The sequence below is a fragment of the Mirounga angustirostris genome, unplaced genomic scaffold, assembly GCF_029215605.1.
Source record: "Mirounga angustirostris isolate CCGP_5_RB_7025 unplaced genomic scaffold, mMirAng1.0.hap1 SCAF_7, whole genome shotgun sequence".
NCBI lineage: Eukaryota > Metazoa > Chordata > Mammalia > Carnivora > Phocidae > Mirounga > Mirounga angustirostris.
Genome location: NW_026991715.1, coordinates 32,793,738 through 32,814,729, shown reverse-complemented (window position 1 = coordinate 32,814,729; position 20,992 = coordinate 32,793,738). Strand labels below are relative to the sequence as shown.

The 20,992-nt window shown below is 38.6% G+C and overlaps 1 protein-coding gene across 3 annotated transcripts in view; it reads right to left on the bottom strand.

The window, feature by feature from the left end:
* Positions 1-20,992, bottom strand: part of CTNNA1 (catenin alpha 1) — a 183,873-nt gene that overhangs the window by 111,628 nt on the left and 51,253 nt on the right. For all 3 annotated transcript variants that reach the window (XM_045893278.3, XM_064595969.1, XM_045893287.3), the window contains exons 4-7: positions 13,683-13,849; positions 13,062-13,181; positions 4,554-4,823; positions 1,625-1,828 (exon numbers count right to left, since the gene is read on the bottom strand). In XM_045893278.3, the coding sequence (XP_045749234.1) occupies positions 1,625-1,828; positions 4,554-4,823; positions 13,062-13,181; positions 13,683-13,849 (761 nt within the window). The remainder of the gene's footprint in view (positions 1-1,624; positions 1,829-4,553; positions 4,824-13,061; positions 13,182-13,682; positions 13,850-20,992) is intronic.

Genomic DNA, 20,992 nt, shown 5'->3' with positions numbered 1-20,992 from the left:
GCATAAATGAGTGTTTCCTACCTTTACTTACATCTGTGGCACAAACTGAAAATAGTATTTGTATGACACTCTGGAGAGGAACTAGGTTACTCATGACCAGGGACAACTAGGGCAAGATCCAACCAAGCCCAAGACTCAAGGGATTGTTAGGAAGGTCTTACATGCAGAATGGTTAAGAAGCTCTCATATGGAGCAATAAGAAGAAATTTATCAAGTATTCTTCCCAGCCAAAGACTGCTTTTAAAGCATTTTCCTAATCATAACTACATTTTATATTTTTGTACTTCAGTACTATATGTGATAGCAGATAACTGATCCACACACATACCGAGTCCTTTGTTTCCCTGTTTAAAATTCTAATATAGTGAACCATTCTTCAAATTATCCATTTTTTTATATTTTGATTTTCAAGCTAAGGTACGGATTTTTAAATGTGCCCCACATTTTCACTGACTTATCAACTGCTTTTTCCATCTGATTTAACTAAGCCTCTAAGCTCATTTTTCTGAGGTAGACTGCATACGATCAAAACATGGCAATGGCTTAAAAAAATTCAATATGGTTCACTAATTTCACAATATGGTAGAAAAAAGATAAACACACTAAGGCATTCATCTTCACCCTAGGAATTCCATTATGACTCAACATTATATGTTCACTTATATAGGCATATAAGTGAACAAGTAAGATATATGGCAAATGAATAAATGAAAAAGTACCAAGATCTTTCCCTGAAAAGCATTAAACAAGCAAAAATCACTAGTGAGAACTAGTTTGTATTGTTCTCTTCCCTTTAAAATGATTTTATATAAATTTTATTTAACTTATTCCTTTTCTGCGGCAGTAAATATTGGGTACAAGGTCTAAATTACAGTAACTCTAAGCATTAGGTAACTGGAATTGCAGAAGTATCATGGAAGGAAAAAGGAAGGTAATGACAATAGAGATAAAAATCAACAAGTACAGTATTATCTATGGGAAAAAAATTTTTCTAGAGCATTGATTTTTAAACACAAACCTTAAAAATTCAAAACCACTACTCAGTTCATCTAATACTCACCTGTAGTTGGTAATTACCACTTCTTATGACATTCTATATGGTCCATGAAAAAAACTACCAACTATAAATATTTTCAGCATTCCCTTTTGCCCAAAATTAGATGGCGGCCTAGATGTGATAATGGAACTTTAGGGATATTGAAGGTCATTATCCTTAGTACATGGATGCTAAGGTGTTTAGAGCTGAACCAACACAATACCTGCAACTTACATCCAAATGTTAAATAGAAAAAAAGGTTTTGTGTGTGTGCATATATTTATACAAATAAACCATACATCTGTTCACACAAACATGCACATGTATCTAAGTTTTAACTGATAAATCTAGATAAAGGGTAGATGGGTTCTCACTGTAGGATTTTTACAAGTTAAAAATTTTCAATATAAAAAGTTGGGAGGAAAGGGGAACATAGAAAGCCATTTTTTGATCCATTCCTTGAAAAATTTGCCCATCTCTAAAGGGTCAAGGAACCAAGAGCATACTAGCCATTTTTAGTTAAAACATTTCAGATCCAGCATCTGTTACAAAAACTCTTCACTTCAAAGGAAAAGTTCGGATACTCACATTGCCCATGTACTCTGAGAGCAGGTCCTGCAGGGCCTGGCGGACAGCATTACACTCTGCTACAATTCTCTCACGCCGGTCATCACGTGTGCAGGACGAGTCGGCCATCAGGGCAGCCCCACTAATGATGCTTTCTAGGCGCTCCTCCAGGGAAGGTCTAAAGCGCTCCTCACTGAAGCTCAAGGGGTCCACAATGATTTGTTTCTGCAGAGAAAGTGTTATTGAATCTTAGTGGTAATCTCTGTTCCCTCCATTATTAATGAAGGTGAGCAAAGTGTTGATCAGGAACATCAAGATTTAATATAAAAATTCCAATGCCTAAAAAAAGTTATACTTCTTGTTAGATGATAGAGCCATACAAGTTGGCCCATGATAGACCACTTCTCAAAGGCAGCACTGGAAGCAATACTATCCAGCTGAATGGGGCCTCAGTAAGATAACATACTACAAATGCAAACAAATACATCAGCACAAAAATCATATTCACGCTACTGAATCTGAACATCTACATGCCAGCTTCTACAGTATTAGTGAAGTTACCAAATGAGAATTTCAAGGAAAATAAGTGAGCTCTCTTTTCCTTTTCTATATACAGAGTATAAAACTGCTGTATGACAAGAGCAGAACTGTTTCACAGCAAAAAAACAATAAAAACAGACACTGACTTCTGTCCTCAAAGTTTCAGAAAGGAATGCATTTATAATCAATTCCAATCTATTTTCCTCATCTTACACACCTCATCAAATTTTATAAACAATGCAGTCTCATATTCAACCTGTTATGTCTAAATTAGAGACTCTCTTTGCTTAAAGACTCTGAGGTAATCTGTAAGAGATGATAGCAATCCATCCCCAAAAAGCCACTCTGTGAGGTATAACTGCCCCAGTAAGAATAAAACCTTCCTCTGTCTCCTCTTCACTCCCCTGACTCCACTTAAATCCAGCTTTACCAGTGGTGAGTGAGGTCAGGTCACAAGCAAGCTTTAGGTACAAGGTCAAACATCAATACCCCCAGGACAGCAGCTATTGGCCTCCCTCCAACTTTTCCATTTAATACAATTTATCCTCACACTGGTAAATGTCTGTGCAAATATTTTCCCTTTAATTTTTCTTTATGGGGACTGTTCTTACCGATTTAAAGTTAAAGGCCAAGTTTTTTCTTTAAAAAAGCTTGCCCTTTCCCAGTAAGTATACATTTCTTCTTTCCATTCCCAAGAACCCTCAGTTTCAAAACTGAACATGTAAGGCCTCCACTTCATTATTAACCCACATTTTAGCTGACCATTTTTCTTACCAGATTAAGTTATTTCAAGATTTTTCTGGTTGGGGCACCTGGGTGGCTCAGTCAGTTAAGCATCTGCCTTTGGCTCGGGTCATGATCCCAGGGTCCTGGGACTGAGTCCCGCATCAGGCTCCCTGCTCCGCGGGGAGTCTGCTGCTCCCTCTGACCCTCCCTGCTCTCGTGCTCTCTCACTCTCTCTCGCAAATAAAGTCTTTAAAAAAAAAAAAAGATTTCTCTGGTTAAAACTGAATACACAATGACTTCTGACCAATAAGAATGAGGAATGAGTGGTCATAGAATTTTAAAAGTCATTAAGCTGCAATGGGCCTGCAATCACTTCGTCCAACCCCCTCATTTTATGAAGTCTCACTCTAGTCCTAACAGGTTAAGGAGCCTCTGACATTTACTACTCAAATGAGGGCAAAATGTAATCCTTAGTGCCTTCACAGAGGCCGATACCTAAGACTGCCAAATTTGAGTGGGGTGGAAAAAAGTGTCAATAAATTTTAAGATGCGTCGTAAGTTTACTATAAAGGCATTTAATAATTAAGGTTCCAGTGTAAAAAGTAATTTCTAACACCATGGTCTGTAGAATTTTATGATTTATGAAGTCTTAAATCAGTCATGCGTTATCAGCAATGTTCAGTTACACAAGCCAAAATAAAGGGTCAGACAAAGGAAGAAAAGATAAAGGCAAGGAAAAACTGTTAAAAACAAAATGCACTCCATTATAGATTCTCTACTTCAAAGCATTCCTACTTATGAAAGGATGCTGGCCACATAGAAGGCAATTTTCTCTTATGTTAATAATAAAAAAAAAAGTAATAATAATAATGAAACCCAACAGTGGGTTTAAAGAAAGAAAAAAAAGCACTTAAAAAAAAAATCTTAAACTGCTGCCATCTACTGGAAGCCATGAGGCATTGTGGGTAGAAGTGTTAAAAAAAAAAAAAAAAAAACCCACCACCACCACCACCACCCAAAACCCCACCAAAAAAAGTTGATATATAGGACAGTGTGAACAGAGAACGTATATACAGAACAGATCCAGGACATCAACTATAAAAAGATAACTACATGGAATTATGCTAAGAGTATTTTAAGCCCAAATTTGCTTCCACTTGAATAAATTTTATATATTATTACGATTTAGTTATTGAGAAGTGCATCTAGGCTCTAGGCAGACAAGTAAGATTAACATAACACTTGTGTCATAATCACTTATGATGTATCTGTTTTTCCCACTAAACTGTGAGCCCCTGGAGGTCAGAGTCTGCATGCACTTTGCCTCTATCTCCCAAAGCTTTACATCTGCCGAAAGGTTACAATCTTGGGTGAAATGAACCAAACTCATATCCTCAACAAATAATGACCCCATAGGAAACGTAAGTTTAATAAAAGAATTTAGAAGTTTAACAAAAAAGAAAAGAGGAGAAAAGAAGAAAAAAGAGAAAGAAAAAGGAAAAAATTTTGTAGGCCAAGTCAAGATCAAGTAGACCAATGATTTCTAAAATTTCTTTTGACAGAGACTGCAAATCTAAAGTAGAAAATGAACTTGCATCAGAAACCATGACCACATTTCCCTAGAAACCTCTTAACTTTGGGCAGATGGTCAAGAACCTGAAGTTGCCTCCCAAGTATAACTTACATCAAAATTATTAAGTGCATATGCCAGTTCTCCTCCTCCTCCACCCTGGTGCTGGGAAGCATCGTCTGATGCAGTGGCTTGGGCTGCATTGGAAATGCCTGTGACCGCCTGCTGCAGCTGCTTATATATTAGGTCTCTGTTAGCCTTATACGCTGCAACATCAGGGTGCTGTAGGCATGCCTGGGATGCAGTATAGAGGATTGGAATGTTTTTCTGCAGGATTCCTCTGGCTGCAGCCATCTGATCACGATGGCCCACATCTTTCAGTTCCTATAAAACAAGAAATTGGAACAGTCGTTATATGGGTTCTAGTCATAAAAAAATTTGTCAGTAAATGCTGAAAAGTGAGAAACTCTACTAATTAGACACAATAGTTTCATGAACAGTCTGGCTTCATAACAAAGGAGGCAGCATGGGCTAGTAGGTAAGAGTTCAAACATTTCCAAATCACACAGACCTGGATTTGAATCTCCAGCTGTACTTTTTCTGGCTATTGTGATCTTATTTAAAATCCCCATACTCAAGGCATCTGGCTGGCTCAGTGTAGAGCATGCGACTTTTGATCTCTGGGTTTTAAGTTTGAGCCCCACGTTGGATGTAGAGATTACTTAAAAATAAAAATCTCTAAAAAAATAAAATAAAATCCCCATACTTGGTTTCACCTTCTATAAAATAGGAGCAATAATAGGTTTCTCTTTCTAATTGTCCTGAGGATCAAATGGGATAATGCATGTAAAGCACCTAGCAGAACACTAACTGAAAAGCAAAACATAAAACTGACTAGCATCTTCATTACAACTATATAAAGATGTAAGTACCTATTCCAAACAAATTAGAAAAATCATTCAGAGACACATTTAAACAGAGTAAGATTTAGTTTGAGCATTTCTTTTTTACTAAGTTATAAAAGTTCATTACAAGAGTTTTGTGAAATTTGGGATGGGATACCACAAGTGTACATGAACTATGCAAACCAACCAAGTGAGGATGTAGCAGGCTATTCTCTCAAGTATGCCACTCTGCCCCTCACCCTTCCCCCTCCATTCCCCCATCCCAAAAATGGCCTTGGGACATAGATCATTAATACATAAAGCTGAGGCTCAGGTGTTCCATGACTTTTATCCAAAAAGATTTTATTTATTTATTTGACAGAGAAGAGACACAGCGAGAGAGGGAACACAAGCAGGGGGAGTGGGAGAGGGAGAAGCAGGCTTCCCGCGGAGCAGGGAGCCCGATGCAGGACTCGATCCCAGGACCCTGGGATCATGACCTGAGCCAAAGGCAGATGCTTAACCATCTGAGCCACCCAGGTGCCCCTATCCAAAAGGTTTTTATTTCGTTGTAATACTCTATATACATGTGGTCTTAAGTGAAACTGTCCTTTCTCAATTTTCTCTACCTGTAATTATAATCCACAGATTAAAAAAAAAAATTGAGGTTCCTGGCATGATTTCCAATACTGACATCTACTTGGTAGGCTGAATGGATGCACTAAGTGTCAAATAAGTGATACCAAGGGAAGAGGATATTTCTGGTATCCCACTGTTACTGAAAGTGCTGGGGGTGGGGGTGGGGGGACACATATCTTTAGTAAATATAGATTACCACCACAAAAGAGAAACAGAAGTGATAACCCTAACTGACCAACAGATCTGCTCTATGTGTGAACATAGAATTTCAACGTTAATTGCGCCAACTAAACCCTACAGTACAAATTTAAACGTCTTAAAAAAGAATATCACATGTGTAAACAGTAAGAGAAAAATTAACTAAGAAAGGCCAAAGTCAATAACCCAATTTGAAGTCTGACTTAGCCATTTAATGGCTTATCTTTTTAGATGAATTCCTAATTAAGCATCAGAGACACCTAACTGGCTTCTTTTTTTCAGGTACTTCATCTCGCTACGTATTTTAGGTTTGCATCTTCATTCAAACCTTGTATAATATGACAGCTTACTTTTCCTCCTAGAATTCTTTTCTCATTTGGAATCTGAATTTGCAAGTAATAGCTCACAGCACTCCAAATGCCCTGTAGCACAGTACATTAGGCTAAATATTCAGAAACAGGACCCTGTGGATTTAGAGAATCAGTGATCATTTCCAGGCCCAAGCTATGACAGGGGGCTAAGGCTAATCATTATGTTTAAACAGATGGTTCGTATGTTTTGTGTGGCATTTTCTAAATGTCTTGCCCTCCACCACCACCTCAGGGACTTAAAGTCTTCTAGGGAGGCATTTGTCTCTAAGTACTTACATGGTCCTCTGTTTTATAAAATGCTTCGCAATTAGCTTTAGAATTCTTCCCTAAGTATCTATAACCTAAATCAGTATAATCTCTTACAAAGGTTACCAAAGAAACTTCTGGTCACCTAAAGCTAATAGGTGCCACAATTACTATTCAACACTTGACTTTCCTAAAGTCACTGCCTGGCTTGGTATGAGAACTTTTACCTTTCTAAAGACTACACTAGAAACAGGACCCCATGGATTTAGAGAATTGATGATCATCTCAAGACTCAAGCTGTGACAAGGGGCAAAGGCTACCCATTATGCTTAAGCAGCTGGTGTAAATGTTGTGTGTGCATTTTCTACATGTCTTGCCCTCACCAAAATTTATGTCTGATAGACTCCTACTTACCAAGTATGGGGTCTGTATTTCAATCTACGATGAAAATGACAACTAAATATCATCATATGTCCTAACTGCTAAAGTGTTCTGCTTTCTCTCTTAAGAACTATGTCTGCCATAACATAAATAAACTAGATTTTGTTAAATAAAGATAAGAAAATGGGCACTATCACAAGGCAACACTTGATTTACTATCAGAAGAATAATAATCATAAGTATTATTTTACAAATATGTAGTGGTGATAAGTAATCTGGATTGGTGAAAACATGAGCTATTGAGGAATTTAATAGATTACTTATGAAACTAGAGTCCCTTAATCCACCTTAGCCTTCATGATTCCCAAACTGTATCAATCCAATTGTGTTTTAAGCAGACTCAGGAACGAACAGAAAACATGAAAAAGAAGTGACTGCTTTCCACATAATTTGAACTAACCATCACATGCAGGGACCAAGAAATAAAAGCTAAGTTCTAAGTAATCTACATCACTTTCTCTACCCAAGAGGTAGAAAGTCAAGTAAAAGTTTCCTCTCATTTCCTTAACAATATAAAATCGTAGCCATGTGATCAAATATCTTCTCTTGTATTCAAACAAATATACTTAAAGAAAAGGTCCAGGGGCACCTGGGTGGCACAGTCAATTGAGCAACTGACTCTTGGTTTCAGCTCAGGTCATGATCTCGGGGTAGTGAGATCAAGCCCTGTGTCAGGCTCCATGCTCAGCATGGAGTCTGCCTGAGATTCTCTCTCCCTCTCGCTCTGACCCTCCTGCTCATGCTCAAGCTCTCTCTCTCTCAAAAAAATAAGTAAATCTTTTTTTTTTTTTTTTTTTTAAAGACAGAGAGACACAGCAAGAGAGGGAACACAAGCAGGGGGAGTGGGAAGGGGAGAAGCAGGCTTTCCGCAGAGCAGGGAGCCTGATGCAGGACTCGATCCCAAGTACCCTGGGATCATGACCTGAGCCGAAGGCAGACGCTTCATGACTGAGCCACCCAGGCATCCTTAAATAAATCTTTAAAAAAAAAATTGGTCCGTAGGCAAACCCAGCCAGTCCTGATTATTTACACTTAAAACACATTACTATCCATTACCACAGTGTTCAGGTTTTCAGAAAACGAAATCATAAGGGACGCCTGGGTGGCTCAGTCGGTTAAACATCTGCCTTCAGCTCAGGTCATGATCCCTGGGTCCTGGGATCGAGTCCCACATGGGGCTCCCTGCTGAGGGGGGAGCCTGCTTCTCCCTCTGCCTGCCACTTCCCCTGCTTATGTGATCTCTCTTTCTGACAAATAAATCTTTAAATAAAAAATAAAAAAGAAATCGTGAAAGTCAGAGTTCACTACATTTTTAGCAAATATCTCAACAAGCTCTATGTACCCGGGTGGGTGGAATGTAAACATCGAAGTATTCCACCTCTAGCAAATTGAAGAGACAGAGTTGACCACAGGAGACACAGCCAGTCCTCCTTATAGGAGGAGAAACAGAGAAAATCTCTGCCCCTGGGGCCCGGGTTTAAAACTGGCTCCACCTGACTAGATGAATGACCTCAGCAAATTATTTAATCTCCCTGTGCTACAGTTCTTTCATCTATAAAAATGAGTATCTGATCAATTATAGTACCTACCTTATACTATTTTGTGAAGATTAAATGAGTCTGTATTCACAAAAGGTTTATAACAGTTTAGCACATAGAAAATACCTTTTTAGAGTCATTCATTATTATTTTCGGCAACATCCTCACCACTCCCACCACCACACCATGCCCCAGAAAAACCTTAAAGAGAAACAGATAAATTTCAAAGAGCCTGCAGACCTTATGAGTTTTAGCATTTCCTCAATGGGTGGTTGCTGCTTAAATGATCAAGGGAGGCTAAAGAAGCCAGTATATACATCACACCCAAACACTGCTCTTGAGGAAATACCCCTTTTCTGGACTACGGGCTGTCTGCAAAGATAAGAGGCTCAATGAGAAGGTAAATTATTACATACCATGCCTGAGGAAGGAAGAAAAAGTTAAAGGTGAAAACAATCTAGGGCGCTAAACATACAACAGTATAGGAATTCTGCCAGAAAACACACACTGTGAAAAAAAATGTTACCAGTTACTGAAGGAGACCAATGGGCAATTCCAAAAGGCAGAATCAAGTTTCCACCAGGCTGGGACCTTAGGATAAAATGAGTAGCAGTTTAATTCCCAAGGAAAGCACTAGTTTATAGGAATACACACCAAGACCTACGTCCTACAAAAGACTACTTTATGATCAGGAGGCACAAAGGCGCCCACAGCTAGCCTACTCAGTAGATTCTACTGCAGAAGGCTAAGGCTAAAGGTTTAAGAATTAGGCCCAAGGAACACTATAAATGACCAGGACATACTACAAACGCAAGACAAACTTTAAAATGGGACCATGCATCAATCAAGACACCAGCAGAAAACAAAATCAAACTGAGTAACTCAAACATGGTTCAGGGACTGTGCTAAAAAGGTGTGGGGAAAGTACAGGGAAACCACAAGACTGATACAGCACTTAGGCCTGAAGAGACAAAGAGGCAGCTGTTACCAGAAACCAGGGAGCAAGGTGTGTGGAGTATACCACCCGACAGGGGCTATGACTTTTATCCACCCAGACCAATAAGCAGGGTGGGAGGTAGGGGAATAAATCCCCAGCCTGACCCTTCTATCTCCTCTGATCTCCTACTGATGCTCCCCCACTGGCCAAACCCAACCAGGACCTAGAGGGCAAAGGAGCCCTGGATGCAGTCCAGACAGGTCAGGTTCCTGGGGCAGAGAACAAGATGAACAACGGTGAAAATGAGATATGGAGGGGCAAATATAAGACCGTCCACCAAGTAATAACCTCGAGATTTTAATTACATCTTATTTCAGAAATATCTGAAATTTACTGGTTTTTGTTTGTTTTTTAGTGTATCAGTGTTTTTTAGTGTATGTTCAAGGAACTCTTCATATATTCATGGCACACAGAATTAAAAAGTCAGGCAGTATTACTTTTGAGTAAGTTTTTCCAATAGCATACAAAAGTCTGGTCTATCATTGTGTTCTATCTCAAGAACATCATCAATTTACTTACTCTACCATTTTGCAAAGATAGCCAATATAGTGGCAGTCTAAACGTCCTTACTTTCCTCAAAGTGTAAGTCTTCATAAACAAGATCAGACTAGGCTTTAAGACAATGAGACTATTCACCAAACAATTTTTAAGTATAACTAACATTTATTTCACGTATTCAAATGAGAATTTAGATAAAAAACATTAAGCAAAATAAACTGTGAACATAACTGGGCCACTGTGCCATATTTACAGAATTATCATACTATTAAACAAGTTCTTAGAAATGATTAGGCCCAGCAAAAAGAAAAACTTGTGATTTATATGATGGAGACATAAGCCAACACAGGGATAAGTGATAAAAATACACTGAGCCTACAAGAACTAAGTAACTTAGGCAACACATCAAACCTAGCTATATTATCAGGTGTAACATTAAGTAATGGAAATGTAAAACCAGGATCTCATATGTGCAGATCCAGTGTGATCACAACCTAAGCTTGAAATATGGTCAATAACCTTATTAAATACTTTACATACATTATTTAATTTAATCTTCTCAATCCTGTGGGGTAGTTTTTATACTGTTATAATATAACCAAATGAAAGTTACTAAGAAGACTCCAAAGCTGAGGATAGCCTATATTGGACATTTACTATCCTGACTCCATTTTCCTCAAGCAGAGCTCTTGTTGGGTGTCCCTGTCCTCAAGAAGGATACCTCCCCTAATCTCAGTAGAAGGGAGATCTTCATGACTCTGAGTCAGACATACAACCGCTTTCCTCTCACTAATGATTAGTGAAGAATGGGTATGTTACACAATTCAGATTTAGGGCAAATCTGTTAGGGGCTTCTAGATCATTTGCTTATAAAAAAGACATATGGAAGAAACAGTTCTTTTTTTCTTGTTGGACACAGGGATGTGTACAAGTATCATGCCTAAAGCTCCTATAGCCATCCAGTGCCGGGCACACTGAACACAGCAATGCTGGAAAATGTCAAAAACCTGGATCCTTAATGATACCGCAAAACCTTTCATCTTAACCACCTCAAAATCACACCTAATTTCGGACTTCTAATTAGTGAGAAGATAAATACCCCACTGTTCAAGCAGTTTTGGAGCTGGCTTTTCTGGTAACTGTAGCATGAAATATCCTAACTGATACAGGAATCAGCAAACAAGAATAAGAATTATCTTTTCAGGGCTTTGCTTTGAAAAAGCCACAAGCATGATCAGAACTATGGAAGTTTTAAGAAACTGGATGGTGACATGTGCATCTCCCCTCCATCACATACCACATTCAAAGCACCCTAAGTGCCAAAATTCCAAAGGGCTAGCAAAGCCTGGAAAAATAAGAACAATGATCCACATGCCACACAACACAAATTTGTAACACTATGGAAACTACTAAGGAATACTTAAACAGTGGCCAAATGTGAGGGAAGAAGGGGGTTAGTTTCTGATAATCAAGTAATTCCAGTAATTTTTTTTTAGGATTACCAAATGTTTACTCTGCCTAATCAGAATGTTCAAATGTACAATGCCATGATTTCATGAAAAAAATTTAAATATCAAAAATACAACCATTGTCATAATAATAGTAAAATGAAGTTAACATTTATTGAACGCTTATTATGAGTCAAGACACTGTTCAAAGTGTTTTAATATGTACTAATGAATTTAATCTGTACCACAATCCTGGTAGTATGACAACTGTCATAACCGTTTACAGGTAAGTACACGGAGGACCAGAAAGCTTGAATAACCTGCTGGATTCATGTAAATGTTGGAATCGGGATTTGAACCTACATAGCCTGACTCCAAAGCCTATGCTGTGATTTTAACCCAGTATGTCATACTGCATCTCAGAAGGTAGAAATTAGTCTTAAATTAAAGGAAGATATTTAGATTAAATAATTCTTCACTTATGAAAATGAAACTAGCACCTTGTTATAGTTCTCCTTTGCCAAAGACCATGGCAGGCCCAGCTGTTAGATTACCATGCTGCCTTAAACAATAAAAATCCGAGTGTCTAGAGCTGTACTGGCCAGTTCAATTAAAAGTAAATAAAATTAAAAATTCACTTTCTCGGGGGGTGGGAGGATGGGTTAGCCTGGTGGTGGGTATTGAGGAGGGCACATTCTGCATGGAGCACTGGGTGTTGTGCACAAACAATGAATCATGGAACACTTCATCTAAAACTAATGATGTAATGTATGGGGATTAACATAAGAATAAAAAAAATTCACTTTCTCAGTCATGCTAGTCACTCAAGTGCTCATGGGCACATGTGGGCTAAATGGCTACAGTATTGGCATAGATATAACACATTTCCATCACTGGACAGCCCTGGACAAGTATATTTATTATATTAGGGAAAACAAAGCTATTGCAGCAAAAGGAAAAATTGTAACTGGAAATCATTATCTTAAAAATTAAGTAATTCCAATAATTTTCAACTGGTTTAAGGTTTTTAAAAATCTGAATTAAACTCTACCACCAACTCAAGTTAATCCTTCAAGGCACATAACAAAGACCTTCTCACCTCTCTAGACACTACTGCAATTGCCAAGCTATTTAAAGTAAAATTTTCATGAAAATTAAAACAGAAGCACAACACGAATGCAACTTAATTACAGCTTTATTAACAATACAATACTAAAAGGATACTTCATAAGTTAAATGTTTTAGTGGAACTATATTGGCAGAGGGAGGTACTGGTACCTTCAGAAAACTTAAGTAAAATCGATTTTTCGCATTAGATAGTAATATAAACAACTTTAATATATCCCCAAATCATGACTGTACCTGTTGTCTTTTGGCTGCCATAATGTTCAGCTTATCCACTTCAGGTTTTAGGGCTTTATACTGTATTCCTAAGTCTTGTTCAGTGCCAGCATTTCTCAGTTTCAAGATACCTTCTTCCACCTATAAAACATACCCCTAAATAAGAAAAATTCTAAACAAAGCAAATCTGTTTGTAAAAAAGAGCTATACTACTTTATTCCTTTTAACAGCTACTCAGATAGCAATCTAAACTTTTTCTTCAGTTTACGTGGCCCTCAAATATTTGAGCACCTACTACATAGGTGCATTATCCTGACTGCTATCTAAAATGATAGAATTGAACACATCTTGGTTTCTCAACTCTGGAACTCTGGAATAAGGAAATGCTTCATCACTCCTGCAGAGGGAAGGAGTCAACACAGTACCTTTATTAAAATCAAGACTACACAGGCTCATAGCACAGCCAGTCTGAGGTACACTGAGCCAAGAGCAGAAAATGGAAACTAAAGAAAACATTCCTGGTCCACTTAGGTAACCAAGTTCAAAACCAAAACAAACTCTAAGGAATGCTGAATTAACTGTGGCCAGCAGCAGCCTCACTGTGATGGAAAGAACAAATTACAGACACAGGCCTGTACTTACAACTTTCAGCTGAACAAGTAATTTGTAGACATCTGCCATGTCAGCCAAAATAAGCAGCCGGGTAACAGCGGAGAGCAAAGCTCGAGCTGCCCGAACCATGTTGCCACGCTTCACAGAGGAGCAGGGATCATCTGCAAACTCTCCTGCAGCAGTCTTCATCAAATCACCTGTTTTATAGCATGAAAAAACCAACTCATCAGGAATGAACCAAATAACTGGTCTGTGTTTAAAAAAAATAGTAATAATAATGCAAACCTTGTACAGCTCATGCACAGAACTGAATTTAAGGGCTCTCATTTTTATTTTCTGTTTTCTTTTGTTTTACAGCAGTCACTAAGAAAAGCACCCTCCTATATTGCTGGTGAAAACACAGTATCTGGAAAGTGATTTGGTGCTATATATATATAAAGAGTCTTAAAAACACTTCTTTCCAGGGGGTGCCTGGGTGGCTCAGTGGGTTGAGCCTCTGCCTTCGGCTCAGGTCATGATCTCAGGGTCCTGGGATCAGGCACCACTTGGGACTCCCCGCTCAGTGGGGAGCCTGTTTCTCCTGCTCCCTCTCCCTCTGCTCCTCCCCACATATGCTCTCTCAAGTAAATAAAATCTTAAAAAAGACACCCTTTTCCCAAAAGGAGCATTACACATATTGAAGGGGGGGTGGATTTCAGTGGGGGAAAAAATGGATCTAATGTGATCTACCCTCACATCCACAGAATGATACAGAAATACAGTAACCATCATGAAGAACCTCCACACTTCATTAACCACCTCAAGAGAGACTTACTGGCATATGAAGACAAACTTGAGTCAATGCCTCATTCACTTCCCTCACAGTAAAACAATGACAACAGCTCAAATGCTCAACAATAAGCATCTGGTTAAGTAAATTATGTTATATCCTACAATTGACTATTATGCCAATATTAACATATATATGAAAAAATGTTAACGTTTATGATGAAACCATAAGCATAAACAAAATGATAAATATATGTAAGGTGTTTTAAAAAAAGAGAAAAATGACAGGAATGCAAAGGCAAGTAACAGTTATACTAGGTTATAATCTGACTCTACATTATTCTGTACTAATAAAAACATTTTCTGTAACAGGTATTATATCCATAATTTTAAAAATTACACTAAAAACATATACATTTAGTATAGTTATTAGGAATATCTGAGGTTATATTATACGATCTTAAATTCAAAAATACTAAGAATTTCTTTATAACGTTTCTTAGAAACTTGTAAAATAACATTCATTTCTATTAATTATCATTTCAAGTGACTACTCCCCTCTTCTCTTATAGCTTAAGAAATGGAGGGCCAGGACTATGTCTGTTCTACCAGTTATATGGACAGTACCTATATGGTGACTATCTTTGGATTCCTGGAAAAGCAATTACTCCCTCCCTTGGCTGAATATGTCCATTCCAGATTAAAGCCTAAAAGGCCATTCACTCAAGCTCTTCCACTAATATAAAAAGTACACTCTCAAGAAGCCTAGTGACTTCTGAAGAGTCCTACCAAATTTCTCCTATCAAATTTAGCTACAGCATATGAGCTTAGGGGGAAAAAAGTTAAATTCAGTCTCAGATTCATATAGTAGTTGGGCTCAGAAGCACCATACAGTATTAAGAGTAAAGACAAGCTCTGCCTATATAAGGTCAGATATAACTCACAATGAAGAATTTCATAGTTAAAAATTTTTCCTAGACCTAAGGCACAGACATAGAAAGATAAAAGATATATGGCAATGATTATATGGATACATAACATTAAAAATATGTTATCATGATACTTAAATGAGCTCATTCATTCATCTATTTATTCAACAAATATTTGAGCACCCACTATATATCAAAGTCTGATTTAGGTACAGCCCATGTCCTCATGGAAGTCTAAGGAGGGGAGGGGAGACAGACAAGCAAACAATTAAAGGCGGATTAAGACAAAGAGCCTGGATTCAAAAGGCTCACAAATCAGGGACTATTACAATGCGATCAGAATTAAATGCTATGGGAAGATGGTAGGAAAGCTATTTACTCATAAAGAAGTTGTCTCAAAAGCCTTGTAGAAAAAGATATGTACCTTAAACAATATTAATATTAAATAAGAGATATTGGTCTTATACAACAAAAAGAATTTCACCTATGTATTGAGAGCTTACTACACACTAAAACCAATCCCCTGCTAGGGATACAAAGCTTAACAAGACTATCTCTGCTTTCAAGTGGTTTATAATCCAGAAAAAGAAGAATGTGATCACACAGAAATTATGTGGCATTTTAACACACAGGCTATACGAAAGACACAAAAGTACACAGAGTTTCAAAGGAGAAAGCACTAACAACCAGTCTGAATCAGAAGTGAAATGCCAGCAACAATTTTATGGGAAACATGGTACTCTGAAAGGGACTCTACTCTAAAAGGACAGGACGAATTTTTGGCATTAGAATTAAGGGAGTTAGCATCTCAAGCAGAAGAACAGCAACATAATAATATCCAACATTTATTAAATGCCCACTCTACGGCACTCTACATATTTTATTTAATCCTATAAATCACCTAGAAAACAGGTGGTATTGGCCCTTCTTTACAAATGAGACAACTAAAGCTTAGAAAGGTTAACTAACTTAATCATAGTTACCTGATAGTAAATGGGAGAGCCAGGATTTGTAATGCCAATGTTTATGCTGTTAGAACCACTAATCAAGTTGAGATACACAAGAAGAAGGCATATTTGGAGGCAGAGTCCTCCAGTCTAACTGGGAACTGAAGGACGAGTATAGAAAGAGCAGAAGATGGGGATGGAAAAGCCATGGACAGAGTACAAAAAATTCCTGAGCCAAAGAAGGAAGTCAAAGTCATACATACATAGGATTAACCCAACAAAAGCACATAAAATAAACCTGACCAGGCGCCTGTGTGGCTCAATTGGTTTAGCATCTGCTTCAGCTCAGGTCATGATCCCAGGGTCCTGGGATCAAGTCCAACATTGGGCTCCTTGCTCAGTGGGGAGTCTGCTTCTCCCTCTACTCCTCTCCCCTGCTCATGATCTCTCTCTCTTTCTCTCTCTCGGATAAATAAATAAAATTTTTTAAAAATAAAAATTAAATTTAAATTAAAAATAAAAACAAAAAGTTAAAATAATTTTAAAAATTAAACTAAAATAAAATAAAATAAAACCTGACCACACAGATGAGTCAGAAAGCCACAGTGAGAGCCCAGGAAAGAATAGTAATAGATTATAAAGACAGGGGTCAAATGATATAACAACCTTTGATTATAAAGAGTGAGGAAAAAGAAAGCACCAAAGGTGACTTAAAGGTTTCAAGCTAGGGTTGTAGTAAAATGGAGAAAAGGGCAAGAGCACTGCATGAAGATTTAAAAAAAAAAAAAAAAAAAAGTGGCCCAAGACTGTGGAATTAGAAGTAGGGGACAAAGACTACTGGACAAGAGAAACAAATCAAATGCATACATACAGATCAACAGAAAAGAATCAAGAATCTAGAGGGTGCCTGGGTGGCTCAGTTGGTTAAGCGACTGCCTTCGGCTCAGGTCATGATCCTGGAGTCCCGGGATCGAGTCCCGCCTCGGGCTCCCTGCTCAGCGGGGGGTCTGCTTCTCCCTCTGCCCTCTTCCCTCTCATTCTCTCTGTCTCAAATAAATAAATAAAATCTTTAAAAAAAAAAAACAAGAATCAAGAATCTAGAAATATAGTCAATTTTCAACAAAGCTGCCAAGACCATTCAATGGGGAAAAAATTGTCTTTCAAACAAATAGTACTGGGACAATGGATATTCACATGCAAAAGAATGAACTTGGACCTCTACTTCACATCATACACTTTCAGAACAGATCTAAACCTAAATCCAAGAACTACAATTATTGACACTTAGAGGAAAACATTAACATAACTCTTTATGACCTCTGACTGGGCAATGGTTTCTAAGCTACGACACCAGAAGGACAAATAATAGAAGAAAAAAGATAAAAGATTTGATGACGCACCTGGGTGGCATCATCAAAATTTGAAATTTTTGCGCTTCAAAAGACACTATCAAGAAAGTGAAAAGACTGGGGTGCCTGGGTGGCTCAGTCGTTAAGCATCTGCCTTCAGCTTGAGTCATGATCTCAGGGTCCTGGGATCCAGCCCCACATTGGGCTCCGTGCTCAGTGGGGAGCCTGCTTCTCCCTCTCCCTCCAGCGCCCACTCATTTTCTCTCTCAAATAAATAAAATCTTTAAAAAAAGAAAGAAGATGTGGGGGCGCCTGGGTGGCTCAGATGGTTGGGTGTCTGCCTTCAGCTCGGGTCATGATCTCAGGGTCCTGGGATCGAGCCCCACATCGGGCTCCCTGCTTGGCGGGGAGCCTGCTTCTCCCTCTCCCTCTACTGTTCCCCCTGCTTGTGCTCTCTCACTCTGTCAAATAAATAAATAAATAAAATCTTTAAAAAAGAAAGAAAGAAGATGTGATACATCCGTACAATGAGATATTTAACCATAAAAAGGAATGAAGTACTGATACATGCTACATGAATGAATCTTCTAAGTATACACTATGTGAAAGAAGCCCCACAAAAGGCCACATATTGTATTATTCCATTTAATGTGTAATGTCCACAATAAGTAAATCCAGAGACAAAAGCCAGATTAGTGGTTGCCAGCAGGTGGGGCAGAAAGAAAGAGTGAGGACTAACTGTTAATAGGTATGGGGTTTCTTTCTGGAGTAATGAAAATGTTCTGGAATTGGGACGCCTGGGTGGCTCAGTCGGTTAAGCGTCTGCCTTCGGCTCAGGTCATGATCCCAGGGTCCTGGGATTGAGTCCCGCATCGGGCTCCCTGTTCCACGGGGAGCCTGCTTCTCCCTCTGCCTCTGTCTCTCTGTCTCTCATGAATAAATAAATAAAATCTTTAAAAAAAAAAAAAAAAAAGAAAAGAAAATGTTCTGGAATTATACAGTGGTAATGGCTGCACAACCTTGTAAATATACTAAAACCAATGAACTGTACACTTTAAAAGAGTGAATATTACGGAATGTGAATTATGGCTCAATAAATAAAGAGATAAAGAATATCAAATGCAGTGACCTGAAAGGGAGCACAGGCCTTGAAGTTGGAGATAAGCCTATGTTTTGGCTTTCTCACTGATCAGCTTTGTGACTGGACTGCACTGCCTGTTTTCTCTTCTCCAAAGTATAGACAATACTTTGCTGTGAGGGACAACTAAGATAAGCTATCTAAAATGTCTCATTTGTTACCTTGCACTAGGAAACAATACAGGATTGGCAGAATTATTATTATTAAGTAAAACTAGATGAGAAGACAGAGAAATGGGTCTTCATCGTGTTTCAAGAGCATCCATTTGTTCAACAACCACCTTTAAGAGCATTAATTAATGCCTTCTTGTAACAAATGTTTACTGAACACCTTCTAGGAGCCAGGCACCTTTCTAACCACTTAGGATAGAAATTAACTAACCAGGGGCTCCTGGGTGGCTCAGTGAGTTGAGTGTCTGACTCTTGATTTGGGCTCAGGTCATGATCACAGGGTTCTGAGACTGAGTCCTGCATCAAGCCCCACATTGAGCTCTGTGCTCAAAGTGGAGTCTGCTTGTCCCTCTCCTTCTGCTCCTCTCCCCTGTGCACACACACTATCTTTCTCTCTCTAAAATAAATAAAATAAAATCTTTTAAAAAATAATAAATTAATTAACCAGACAAAAAAACCTTGCCTGCAGAGAGCTTACATTCTAATGGGAGGGGAAGATGATAAACATAATCAAGTCAATTATATAGTTGGTGAACCAAAAGTACTTGTGAGAGGGAAAAAAGGACAAGGAGAGTGGGGATATAATACATGATTTACAATAGGGGCATCAAGGCAGGCCTCACTGAAAAGGCACCACTTGAGGAGAGTCTTAAAAAAGGAAGCAAAGGAACAATGTGGCTATCTTAAGAAATCATTCCAAGCAGAGGGAACACCAACTCAAAGGACCTAGGACAGATATACATTAAAATGATCCTGGAAAGCCAAGGAAGCCAGTACATCTGTCAAGGAGGGAATGAGGAGGAGCAACTTTGTAGGAGGTGCAAAACGCAGATTTCAAGGGTAACAGAACAAGAGTGCTCTTTCAAGAATCTGGTCTGCAGGGGCGCCTGGGTGGCTCAGTCGTGAAGCGTCTGCCTTCGGCTCAGGTCACGTTCCCAGAGTCCTGGGATCCAGCCCCACATCGGGCTCCCTGCTGGGCGGGAAGCTTCCTTCTCCCTCTCCCACTCCCCCTGCTTGTGTTCCCTGTCTCGCTCTCTGTCAAATAAATAAATAAAATCTTTAAAAAAAAAAAAAAAAATTGGGGCGCCTGGGTGGTTCGGTCATCAGGCGTCTGCCTTCAGCTCGGGTCATGATCCCAGGGTCCTGGGATCGAGCCCCACATCAGGCTCCATCCTCGGTGGAGAGCCTGCTTCTCCCTCTCCCACTCCCCCTGCTTGTGTTCCCTCTCTCGCTGTCTCTGTCAAATAAATAAAATCTTAAAAAAAAAAAAAAAAAAAAAAATCTGGTCTGCAACCAGGAAGAGAATTGTCAAGGTCGGGTTTTTTTTGTTTTTTTTTTTTTAACATTTTATTTATTTTCAAGAGAGAGAATGAGAGACAGAGAGCATGAGAGGGAGGAGGGTCAGAGGGAGAGGCAGACTCCCTGCCGAGCAGAGAGCCCGATGCGGGACTCGATCCCGGGACTCCAGGATCATGACCTGAGCCGAAGGCAGTCGCTTAACCAACTGAGTCACCCAGGCACTCACTCAAGGTCCTATTAAAGAAATTGTGTGTGTGTGTGTGTGTGTGTGTAGATGGGTAGCAGTGTAATGGGAAAGAATACGATTGTTAGTCACACAGACAGAAACTGTAGCTTCACCACTAAACAGGTCTCACTTTCCACAACTATAAAACAGAGATAATACAGGTGATCCCCACTTTGCACAGTAGTAGAGTCCATAAAAATAACCATGCAAGCTGTAACGCTGCAAAATAATCTTAAATCAATGGGAAAATCATGATTATCCTGTGACCTTAAACATTTTTTGACAAAATGTTAAAAGCTCCTTTACTACTAATCATAAATGTCCAGGGAAATGAAAAAAAAAATAGTACAATTAATATTTATTTAATACATTGTAACTTAAAACATTATGAACGATGAAAATTAGTTTTTTCTTTGTAAGAGAGCTACTCAAAAGTAATTTTCTTTTCTTTTCTTTTTTTTAAGATTTTATTTATTTATTTGAGAGAGGGAGAAGCAGTCTCACCACTGAGCAG